Raw genomic sequence first — 12,711 nt, 5'->3', positions numbered from 1 at the left:
TTTTATTGCTAAGGGCTTCAAAACAAAGCACTATAAAGGCACGTGTATGTTTGCGTTTAAGAAATATCTTTATAACAAAAGGGAAATACTTGAATGCCTGTCTAAAAAGAAACTGTCAAAAAAATTTAAATAATTTTATTCAAAATAATTTATAGTATTTCCTTAGAAACTTACAACAGAAACCTGTTCCATACTAAACACCTCCCCCTCCATTGTGTGCATGGACGACTCTCACACTCACAGGTTTGTTATTACAGGGATGGTCATGAGAGCAGTTCCACTGGCATCTTTAGTATGTATGTATATTATAAATTTCTAGAGTGATTCTTCAAATGCATGACTTTTGCACCTAGCCCTTTATGTGGAGGCATAGTACCAGGAAGAACTACAAGATTTCCATCTACACATTGAAACAGGTGTTTCTCAAACAACAGGCCCAGGGCAATACCCACCAGAGGAGAAACAAAAGAGCTAAAGCAGCAGCAATTTCCAGCCAGACTTATAATACTTTAGTTAGACTTACAGGTGGTTGTTCAATTTGTTTTTATGTTTTGAGGGAATATTTTTATCAGTGACCTAGAAGAAAACATAAAATCAGTTTGCAGATGATGAAAAAATTAGAGGCATGGTAAATAATGAAGAGGACAGGTCACAGATTCAGAGCGATCTAGATCACTTGGGAAACTGGGCTCAAGCAAACAATATGCTTCTTAATATATTTAAATATAAATGTGTATATCTAGGAACAAAGACTGTAGTCCATACTTCAGAATGGGGGACTCTACCTTGGAAAGCAGTGACTCTAAAATGATTTGGGGGTCATGGTGGATAATCAGCTGAACGTGAGCTCCCAGTGTGACGCTGTGGGCCAAAAAGGCTAATACAATCCTGGAATGCATAAACAGGGGAATCTTGAGAAGGAGTAGAGAGGTTAATTTATCTCTGTATTTGGCATTCATGTGACTGCTGCTGGAATACTGTGTCCAGTTCTAGTGCCCACAATTCAAGAATGATGTTGATATATTGGAGAAGGTTCAGAGAACAGTCACAAGAATGACTAGAGAATTGGGAAACATGCCTTATAGTGATAGACTCAGAGCTAAATCTAGTCAGCTTGGCAAAGAGAAGGGTAAGGGGCAACTCAATTGCAGTCTATAAGTATCTACATGGGGAACAAATATTTAATAATGGGCTCTTCAATCTAGCAGAGAAAGGCATAACACAATCCAAAGGCTGGAAGTTGAAGCTAGACTAACTCATACCGGCAATAAGGTGTAAATTTTTAACAGCAAAGTTAATTAGCCATTGGAACAATTTACCAATAGACATGTTGGATTCTTCCTCACTGACAATTTTTAAATCAAGATTGGATATTTTTTCTAAAAGATATGCTCTAGGAATTATTTTGGGAAAGTTCTATGGCCTTTCTTACACAGGAGGTCAGGCTAGACTCTAAAATGAGGTGGGGTGGGACCACAGAATACACCAATTTGCAGGATCAAATCCTGTGCTACATTCTTAAAGGGTAAGTACTTCAGTGTAACCGCCCCCCCCCAAAAAACAACAACAACAACAACAAAACCCTAACCAGAACTATCACAGCATACCACTGTACATATTCTGAGTAAATTATATACTATAATAATTTATTTTACACTTACTGTGAAGTATAGAAAATAAAATAAAATTAAATTAAAATGAAACACAAGTGACTTTCTGTAAGACAGTATGTAAAACTTCTGGCTCTCTATCCAGAATTTTGCTGAATAACAAGTTTCCAAAACTGCTTGCTCAGCATAGTTATTAAGATGAGAAGAAATAGTAACAGTGAGACTATGAAGACAATATAAATTAACCTCATTCTCATTACATTAAAAATAATAATGTATACTACATCCAAATTTGCTCTCAAACAGACAGACATATCCAGAGTAACTCGATTAATTAAAATTGAATTACTCTGGATTTACATCAATGTAATTGATATGAGAATTTAGCCCTTTATTTCAACAGTTGTTGTTTTTACACTTAATTTAGAAAAATATGTTTCTAAATTCCATATAACTAATTAGCAGGTTTTAGAAAACCTTCTAAAATGTTTACTCTCTTTCTCCTCACATTTACATTTTTGGCTTTGGACTCAAATGTAGAAGCTTAGCAATAATACTGTTGCTCTGATGCCTTGAACTTACTAAAAGCCGAGATCTAGGAATACCAGCTACAGATTAAGTGACAAACTAGTATAATAATATATTTGCTCTCTTTCTCCACACATCTGACAACTATTTTTTCACAAATATGACCACTCATGTAGCAAAATATGAACCACCTTCTGATTATTGTTTAATAGTCTCTTGCCAAATTCAGCTGTAGTCTCACTGGCATTTCATGATCTACATTAGCCCCCTTTGTGTTGCACCACATAATTGATTAATATGGGTTGTTAGGTTTTTTTTGTTTTTTGTTTGTTTTTTTCAGCTTCTATGTATTTATCAACAAATTTCATTCAAACTCTAGTCATTCATCCTCCTTTTTGATAACTACCATTTTATGAGATCTGTAAAGATGTTCTGGTCTGATTTATTTGCCAAACTGCTTTTAGTTAAAGTGATTAATAATTATAACCTTCCCAAATTTTATTTTCTTCCAGGAAGAATGCCGCCATGGTTCTTTCACAGAACATTACTTTTTATGCTACCAATTGTTATGAAAGCATACTTTTAAAACTCAAGCTTAGGATATGGTTCATAACTTCAAGTTACTCCGTTTTCAAGAACAGCTTTCACATTCTCATTTACTTTAGGGTTTATGGGAAAATAATATGCCACAGTTATGAAGTAATGTTTCTGATTTACAGAGTATATAATTATAAGCATTAGTATAAAATACATCCATAATTATATGCTTTATACCTATAATCAGAGAATAACAATAATATAATTATATGAAGCAAAGTTATTCAAAAACAATGTCAAGAGTTTAAACTGATGTTTGATCTGCTTTAAAATTGCTATGATTATAGAAAGCCTTCAAATTCTCCATATCTAGTGGTATAGTTCAGTTCCAGGTTATGCAAGCTTTTGCTGAAGTAACCAATGCTGTGGTTCCTGGAGGCTAACAATTCTCTTGGGGTGGGATCGTGATGGCACATGGTGCCACAAATGGCCTACAGCCAGAGCAGACACCCAGCAGTGAGCAGTGTTGGTGAGAAAAGGGGGGCATTGTCTGAGTACCTCAATGAGCCAATTCAGTGCATCTCTTGGGCAACCTCTGCTGGTGACCCTGTTATAGAAACCTGGCTTATAAATTAAAGCCTCTTTCCATTAAAAGTATCCCCAGTGGAGGATGGTGATGAAAACAACAGAGCTGCCCTTCTGGGAGGATGACTCCCACCCCCCACATGCTGTCTAAGACCAACAGTGTCAGCTGTTTGTTCCTCAGATTGTGATGGATCCAGACGATTGACAAAAGACTGCTGGAATTTGAATCTACTGCCTTCATGATGACCACAGCAAAAAATGAAGCCTAGAAAGATAAATACATTTACAGCTACAGGCTGCAACTTTACTAATGTTAAGATTAGTGAGGCAGAGGAGGTGAGTTGACTTACCCTCTTGCAAACTACCAGACACTAATTGGGTCCTTAGTTGGCTAAAATGGCCTCACGTTATACAACCAAGGAATGAGAGTTGGCTTCCTTAGCCAACATCCCCACTACTCAATCCATGATTCAACACTCTACTCAATCCCACCACCCTTCCTTGATGAGGAGGAATGAGGGTACAAACAAGGGAAAGCTCTGTCTGGAAAGACTTAAGACTTCTCATGCCACAGAGACTAACAGGGTTTACCACTCCTTCCTGGATCCCACACTAAGGTCAATCACAGCAGCTGGCCCCTTGAAGCCTCTTACCCATGCTGGACATTGGCTGCAAGCTGCAACAGTATTTACTGACATTTATTATCTTCTTCATCCCCATTTTTGAGGGGTGAATGCTATCTCCACCCAATCTGATTCCAGCTTGGTGTGAAGAAAGTGAAAAAACCCAGACACGCTGCCTATCTTGGAAAAAGAAAAAGAAATCCTTTCTGGCCCACATAGGTGATCAGGTTAGAGGAAACCCAGCTCTTGATAACTATACCATCTACATGGCAGGGCTGGCAAGGTAGCAGTCACCAGCAAGAGTGGCTGCTGTGTACCGAGAAATGCTTATGCACGTGAGGAGGGAAATAGCTGGAACCTATCAGTTCCCTCACACTCCCTGTATTGGCCAATGGTTGACACAGAGGTAGAGACTCCAATATGCTCTCCCCAGCTCCAGCCGCTGCCTGTACATACTCCCCATGCATGTTCCAAGCAGGAGAAGAGGAAAAGTAGTGGGCAGCCCTGGTGCCAGAACACACAACCTCATCTTCAACCAGGACCCAAGGAGTGGCCATTCCCCTGCCAGACTAATCAAACACCCCATCCCTTCCCTGGTAAAATGGAAAGGGGCAATCTCCTATCTTAACCGTAGCTTTTACAAACACAAATTACATATTGTCTAGCAATTCAAGATACATTGCCACAATTTGTAATAGGAATAATAGTATTTCATGGTATGAATGAGAAATCTTGTTTCATTCTGAAAGGAAAACAAAAAACAATGAAGGATCCTTAATGACACTTCCTAGATTGGGTCAGTGAAATGGGTTGGTCTGGCCAGGCATTAGCCTCAAGGAGACATGCCATATCATAGTTTTTGATATAGGAGTCTGTTGTGCTGTGAATAACTTTGAAAGGTTAATGGGATTTAGCAACTCTTCTTAATAGTCACCTAACATTTTTAAATGTCAGACAGAAAACTAATTTTTTTAATGTCACATGGGAATTTTTAATGAAATTGAATTTCTAATCGTCCGATAACTGCTCAATTATTTAATCGCCATTTTTGGCTTTTTTATGATATCTATTAAGGAACAGGAAAAGGTTAACTAGTAGAATAATGCTTTTGATACCTATATTTCAAAGCTCAATCTTGAGAAAAGTAGATACAGAATAAGGAGTGTGTAATGCCCAGTGGCCAAGGTGCGCTAGGGGGCAGGGTAGAGCAGTAGTCAAGTGTGAACAGATGGTCAGGTACCTGGGATGTCAATCAGTATAAGAGGCAGGCTGGAGCAATAGTTGGAGTTCTTGCAGGGGTCAGTAACTGGAAGATCCAAACCAAGGGACTAGGTCAGCGGGTTAAGGAGGGTAGGTTGGGTGAGGTGGCAAGGCAGGGTCAGGCGAGGCATCAGAGCAGCAAAATAGGGTTGGGTGAGGCGGCAAGGCAAGGCAATGGTCTGTTGCTCAGACAGTTTTGTCTTCCTGTTGGGGTCTTTATATAGTCCTGGTACCCAATAAGAATGCTGTCTGCCCAGCCAATAAGGGGCCTGGGGCATGGCTGCTGTGGGTCTGTAGACTGTAGCACTAAATCTGTTGGTCGGGGTGGTGGTTTAATGCACTGTGGTGGCAAAGCGGCTAAGGACCTGACTGATCTTCTACAGTGTTAAAAACCCAAACATCAAAGGCTACTCAACCTATCCATGGTTACTTGGACAACATCTCCCATATACTTTTTGATAAATATAGAGGTATGAATGCTTTGAGTGATGGCAGTAGACAAGATTAACTATACTATTATGATCAAGGTATCTTAACCAGGTTGAACTCCATATATACTTACTATAGTTGGGATTTTCAAAGAAGCCTACAGGAGTTAGATCTCCAAATCACATTGAAATTTAATGGGACTGGGTGCCTAATTCCCCAAGGCTACTATGAAAATCCTAGCTTATGTGCTGTAAATCCTGAAGGAAAACAAATGGTCTCTGATTCTTTTGTGCTCCCAGGAACCAAAAGCTGAGGCAGAGCCCATGCAAAATTTTAAACCCTTTGAGGTATTAGCTGATGATGAAAGCTCAGAAGAGTTGTTGTCATTTGAACTGTTGTCAGTCCTTTGAATTAAGTATTATTTTCTATAGGAAGCCTATGGGTGGCTTGTGTACCAAATCCTGCTTCATGATATCCCCCATCCAACTTGGAATCTCATCAGAACAATTGTGAAACCACCTGCCACCTATACTCTAGGTTAACTGAGGAATACCTGGACAAAATAAAACCTACACTGGAGAAGACAAAATAAATACTGAGGAAAGATACTCTGATCCAACCCCACAGAAAGAATACCTACTTGGAAACTTCAGGGATGTGGAGCTACTGAGAAAAGATTTAAAATCAACCTTAAACTCTATTACCTACAAAACAGTGGCACTATACTTCAATATACCTGAGACTTCACCAAGTGATGGAAATATGATGCTATTAGATTTCTACATATTATACCTGTGGCTAAGTCATTCATCGAAAGTTCATCCAATTTATTCAATTTATTCATAAATGATCTGGAGAAAGGGGTAAACAGTGAGGTGGCAAAGTTTGCAGATGATACTAAACTACTCAAGATAGTTAAGACCAAAGCAGATTGTGAAGAACTTCAAAAAGATCTCACAAAACTAAGTGATTGGGCAACAAAATGGCAAATGAAATTTAATGTGGATAAATGTAAAGTAATGCACATTGGAAAAAATAACCCCAACTATACATACAACATGATGGGGGCTAATTTAGCTACAACGAGTCAGGAAAAAGATCTTGGCGTCATCGTGGATAGTTCTCTAAAGATGTCCACGCAGTGTGCAGAGGCGGTCAAAAAAGCAAACAGGATGTTAGGAATCATTAAAAAGGGGATAGAGAATAAGACTGAGAATATATTATTGCCCTTATATAAATCCATGGTTCGCCCACATCTCGAATACTGTGTACAGATGTGGTCTCCTCACCTCAAAAAAGATATTCTAGCACTAGAAAAGGTTCAGAAAAGAGCAACTAAAATGATTAAGGGTTTAGAGAGGGTCCCATATGAGGAAAGATTAAAGAGGCTAGGACTCTTCAGTTTGGAAAAGAGAAGACTAAGGGGGGACATGATAGAGGTATATAAAATCATGAGTGATGTTGAGAAAGTGGATAAGGAAAAGTTATTTACTTATTCCCATAATACAAGAACTAGGGGTCACCAAAAGAAATTAATAGGCAGCAGGTTTAAAACAAATAAAAGGAAGTTCTTCTTCACGCAGCGCACAGTCAACTTGTGGAACTCCTTACCTGAGGAGGTTGTGAAGGCTAGGACTATAACAATGTTTAAAAGGGGACTGGATAAATTCATGGTGGCTAAGTCCATAAATGGCTATTAGCCAGGATGGGTAAGAATGGTGTCCCTAGCCTCTGTTCGTCAGAGGATGGAGATGGATGGCAGGAGAGAGATCACTTGATCATTGCCTGTTAGGTTCACTCCCTCTGGGGCACCTGGCATTGGCCACTGTCGGTAGACAGATACTGGGCTAGATGGACCTTTGGTCTGACCCAGTACGGCCTTTCTTATGTTCTTATGTTCATCCACCACTATACATTATCTGACATGTTCTTTGTCTGTGCTTGTGATGTCTGACAATACATGTCACTGGGGAGACAAGGTGGGTGAGGTAGCATCTTTTATTGGACCAACTTAGTGAGAGAGACAAGCTTTTGAAGCCACACAGAGCTCTTCTTCAGGTTTAGGAACAGTACTCCCAGCACCCCAGCAAAATGCCAGGTCCTTGCATTTTGACCTTGACCTTGCATTTTGCTGTGGTGCTTGGAATACCTATCCCGGATCTGAGGAAGAGCTCTGTGTGGCTCAAAAGCTTGCCTCTCTCACCAACAGGAGTTGGTTCAATAAAAGATATTAACTCACCCGCCTTGTCTTTCTAACATCACAGGACAGACATGGCTACAACAACACTACATAATACATGTCACTGGCTGAAAATGTCAAGAGGTTTCTGTTTCTGAAACATATGTTCTCAGTTGGTTTCAGATACTACCAATGGTTTTATTTTCCAGTACTTACTTTCAACTGGTAAAACAATTTCTAAAGTACACCTCTACCCCGATATAATGCGGCCTGATATAACATGAATTAGGATATAACGCGGTAAAGCAGCGCTCCGGGGGGGCGGGGCTGCGCACTCCGGCAGATCAAAGCAAGTTCGATATAACATGGTTTCACCTATAACGCAGTAAGATTTTTTTGGCTCCCGAGGACAGTGTTATATCGGGGTAGAGGTGTAGCTTTAAATAAACCTTTAAGAAATGCATATACATATGTGTATTTAGTAATGAAAAATATCTATTAAGCAATTACCATACATACTAATTTGGATTTTGTAATTTCTGCAAATTTTCATTATACAGTTGTAAATATACTGCATTGTTCTAAAATTATTACTAGGGAAGATGATGAGAATAATTTCTTGAAATAGTTAACTCACATTTTCCATATAAAATGTGTCTTAACAACACATATATCGTATCTAGTATTTAAAAAATTGTTCCTAACTATTTATTGTCAGACAGTTCCCCCTGTGGTGGGGCAGATTCCAACCCCAGTCTGGAAGGGGTTAAAGAGATCCTCTGGGCACAATCAGCCTCAACCTGGTGCACCTGTGAGGCTTGTCAAGCCTGGAGATGGGCGGATCTTTAAAAGGGAGGGTCTCTCTCAGTGCAGGGCGGCACTCTGAAGGAGCAGAACTCCCCAGCCTCTGGCTATCATTCAGGGAAAAGACTTGAGAGCTTTGGCTGCCCAGGCCCTCTCAGAAAGGAGAAAGATCAGTACATTTCCATTTTCTTTTTCCTCTCTTTAGGTTCCTGAAAGCTGCAGAAGCATGCTGACTTTGTTTGGACTGCTTTAATTCTCTGCCTGCCCACCTGCCCTGCCACGCAACACCTTGAGCAGCACTGAGGACTGTGCCCTGCACTCAGACAGGAAGCATTGCCCACCCTTCTCCCTAAAGGGATGCTAGAGAGGTATAGCATACTGCACCTCCCACAAAAATTGGACTTGATTTTTCGTTAGTAATAATAAAAGATGATTACAGCTAAATGTTGTATTAATCAGACAGGTCTTATGGTTGTCATATAGATAACATCAGTCACTTATTTCTACTTAAGTAGTGGGGATGGACTAGGACAAATTAAAGGGAGGGCACTGTATGTAAACATTAGGATACAAAGAGAGCAAGATTTCACTTCACAATTAATTTCATTTACTTTATTTAATTTATGAGCCAAATTCTGAGGTGTTTATTTAGGTTTTTCTGAATCCTTATTCAGGCAAACTCCCGCTTAAGTTAAGGAGAATTTTGATGAAAAAATACTAAGTAGCAACCTCAGGATTTGGCAGCGCATATTTTAAAAATAAAAACTACATTTAGTACAGACTGGAAGCCAGATTTATTTTCTGCAGCTGGACAACTTGGGCTGAAAGACAGCCTCTCCTCTTATTCTATAGTGAAGCTGTTGGTTGCAAGTTTGTATTGTTTTTACAAAATAATGAAGAATTAAGAGTAAGACAGCTTCTTTTATTTAGTGGAACTATTATCCTGCTGCTGCATTGTCAAATGCATTGTGTAGCCTTTAAACTCCCTCAACATAGTAAAAAAGTTTTCTTTTTTCCCTTATAGCAACTCATTGGCTTTTAATATTTTAACAGAACATTTTCAAAATTGCATAAGAAATGCACATGGAAATCACATAAAAAGAAAATGGATGTTTTGCCCACTTCTCCCTAAACAGTTTTTTCCCCCCCTAGCTGCCAAGGGAGTGCAAAGTTTTGCATATTAAAACAATAACTTTTTTCCCCAGCTGCAGAATATCTGTTAAGCATCCTATTTAAATAAAGAATAACTAAACCCACTGAAGTGAGATTATGGTTGGAAAAATGACTGTAAAAATGGCAGGTTGTTATTGAGTTTGTCTGCTTCCACTGAGTTATCCAAGTTACCCCTGCTTTATTGACAAAACCAGGATTTTACTATTGTTGGCAGTGACAAGCCAATAGAACTGAAAAAGAGCAACTAATTAGAACTGTATGAAACTCATTGGCTTCACTTCGCAGGGATTCACTGGTTTTGATCCATATGGCTACACAAACCTTGAGTTCCACTTGGAATTTTGGGTTCAGATGAATCTTAAATCTGAAAGTGACATTCAGCCAAAAGGTGTCTGTTTTACTGTATCAACAGTGTGAAACTGCAAATCTCACATGATTTGATCCAAAATCTTAAATCTGCCTGAAAGGTCTGTAAACATTTTAAATAAACAGGTCTAAATTTAAAAGGTGAGAGGCACAGACATCACAACTCAGTCACTAGCAACCCTGACTACAACCCTCCTCCTTCTTCTCCAAGATTCTATGAAAATCATTTTCTGCCACTGAACAATGGACAAGTTCACATTCAGGATGGAATGCTTCAGAGGGAGAATGACAAACACTAAAAGTGATAAATGATTAAAGCCATTATAAAATATTTTACAAAATGTACATAGGCAAGACACATGTAGCACTATTTTTCAACTCCTTCATTAAAGCATATGGTTGACTTCATTGTCACTATAAAACTTTTGTTTTAAGTTGCATCCTGCAGAGGGCTACACAATCTGTATCGCTAAGTCCACCCAGCAACAGTACAGTTTCTAGTCTCATCCAATATTCATTTTATTTTTCAAGCTATTTTGTGTATCTCTGCATTGCCTATAATCACGATGCATTCAAGACCCAAAACTGTCTTAGGAAATAATATGAAACTGTTCTTTTTGCTTATTTTTAAAGTGCTGCATTCATGATGCAAGTCACCATGTACCCAGAAATGAAATGACTAAATACTAATTATTTAAAGAACAAATCAGGAGAAGGGAGTATGGCAGGGAGGGAGGGGGGACCTGAATTCTAATTGTATGAAGCCAAACCATAGTATCAGTTCTATATTTTTCTAGGCAAAGCTTCCTGCAGCAAAGCAGTGTAACTGTTATTCTATTCATAGAAGTCATCAGCATCCATTACAAAAGCCATTTTTTCTCATTTGCTTACAAACCAAACAGAAAATAGCACTTCTAGATGATAAAATGAATATTCTTCTAAAGAAGTTGAGAAAAACATCAGCCATGGAAAAACAAAAGCACAACACTAAAATATCTAATTCAAAGGCAAAAAATGCCGACAAAAATAAATCTAGGCAGGCTAATCTCAGTATCATATCAGAAATGCTAAATAATGAACGATTCAAGCTTTACATATTTAAATGGTTTATAAAATATAAGCCATTTTATTCAATGAAACAGTATAATAATTCTTCCAAGCTGATTAACAACGTTTTATTATGTTTTTGATGGTTAAAGGAAATATTTACCTAATAATCCAAAAAATGATTAAGCAATTTTAAAAAAAATCATGAAAGCCTAAGCTTATTAATAGTGTGCATTGTGCAAAAGTGGAAGGCACCTAAAATAGATTTCTCCTGTTCTGTATAGCTCTAGTACAAAAGCTGGTTGAAGTTTTTTATTGAATCCAGCTCTGAGTGCCAATGTGTGAAACAGATTACAGCAGAATAAAAACCACATGAGAGAGAGTGTGAAAGATGGTAGTTAATGAATGATTATAAATAAATGTTTAAAGTTAGCAAACGACAGCTTATTTTTAGTTTACATTACTGAATTTAAATGAAGCCCCAGAATATTGGGTATTTTTAGCCCAAAAGGTGAACTTGTGTGGTCTCTCTATAAATTTGTACAATATTCCATACAGTGGAAGTTATATATACTGTTAGTTTTCAAGGTTTAGTTTTGTGGCATTGCAGTATCTTACCAGAGCTGCACACTTCACATCCAGGGTTCTTTCAGGTGCACAAGGTACACTATTAATCTCCAAGGAAAACCACACTTTGCAACATGAAGAAGTTCCTCCTGTGTAAACAAAATAGAAGAAAGTGTTTTTTACAAATCCGTTCTTGAGACAATGTGTGAAATCTTAGTCCCATTCAACTCAGTGGAAGTTTTGACTTAAGCGGGCCCAGGATTTCACCTATTAATACTTGTAATTAGCACTGAGGCATCATTTCAAGAAAATCACAATCTAGTGTAAGTATTGCCACTCCATTGCATTCCTTGTTACTTTATCTTGTAGATTCAATTTGATAATATGATTAACAGATGCAATCTGAACTGAAATATCACTTTTAAAAATTAACTTACTCTGACACTTTTTAGCTATTTTCTGCATATGTGCATTGCTTAATCACAATCCAAGAATAATTAAAATAATCTTTGCATTAAAAGGCTGTTCTACAGTATTAAACAAAAGTATTAAAGAACAAAAAAAAACCCACTTAGAATAAAATTTTTACCTTAGCAGGGACAGTCCTCCCTTGCAAAGTCTACACAGTATATTTTGTTTCACAGTTGCATCAAATTTTGCATCAAGTTTTCAAACAAGGTGACCTTAGTTTTAAGTCTTGTGACTATGTGTAAATCAGAGACATTAGCAACTGTCAAATGTATGCATCAAAACATTCTACCATAGGAATTGCCATATTGGGTCAGACTAACCATCTAGCCAGTTTCCTTTCTCTGACAATGGCCAGTATTACGTTTTGCAGAGAAAGATGCACGGAACTCTGCAGTAGGCAGTTATGGAATAAAATGGCCATAGGAAAATATTCTTCCGAAACCCCATTAAATAGAGTTTGGCCTATTTTCTGAAATATGACTGTTTATATCACATATAAATCTCTTGTATCTCTCCTCCTACATGGTCCAGA

General features: G+C 38.0%; 1 protein-coding gene across 1 annotated transcript in view; it reads right to left on the bottom strand.

Annotated features, from left to right (window-relative positions):
* Positions 1 to 12,711, bottom strand: part of CFAP47 (cilia and flagella associated protein 47) — a 704,026-nt gene that overhangs the window by 221,971 nt on the left and 469,344 nt on the right. The window contains exon 51 of the mRNA XM_065423211.1: positions 11,760 to 11,857. Coding sequence (XP_065279283.1) covers positions 11,760 to 11,857 — 98 coding nt within the window. The remainder of the gene's footprint in view (positions 1 to 11,759; positions 11,858 to 12,711) is intronic.

Source organism: Emys orbicularis, chromosome 1 (assembly GCF_028017835.1).
Source record: "Emys orbicularis isolate rEmyOrb1 chromosome 1, rEmyOrb1.hap1, whole genome shotgun sequence".
Taxonomy (NCBI): domain Eukaryota; kingdom Metazoa; phylum Chordata; order Testudines; family Emydidae; genus Emys; species Emys orbicularis.
This window is presented reverse-complemented; position numbering and strand designations above follow the sequence as displayed.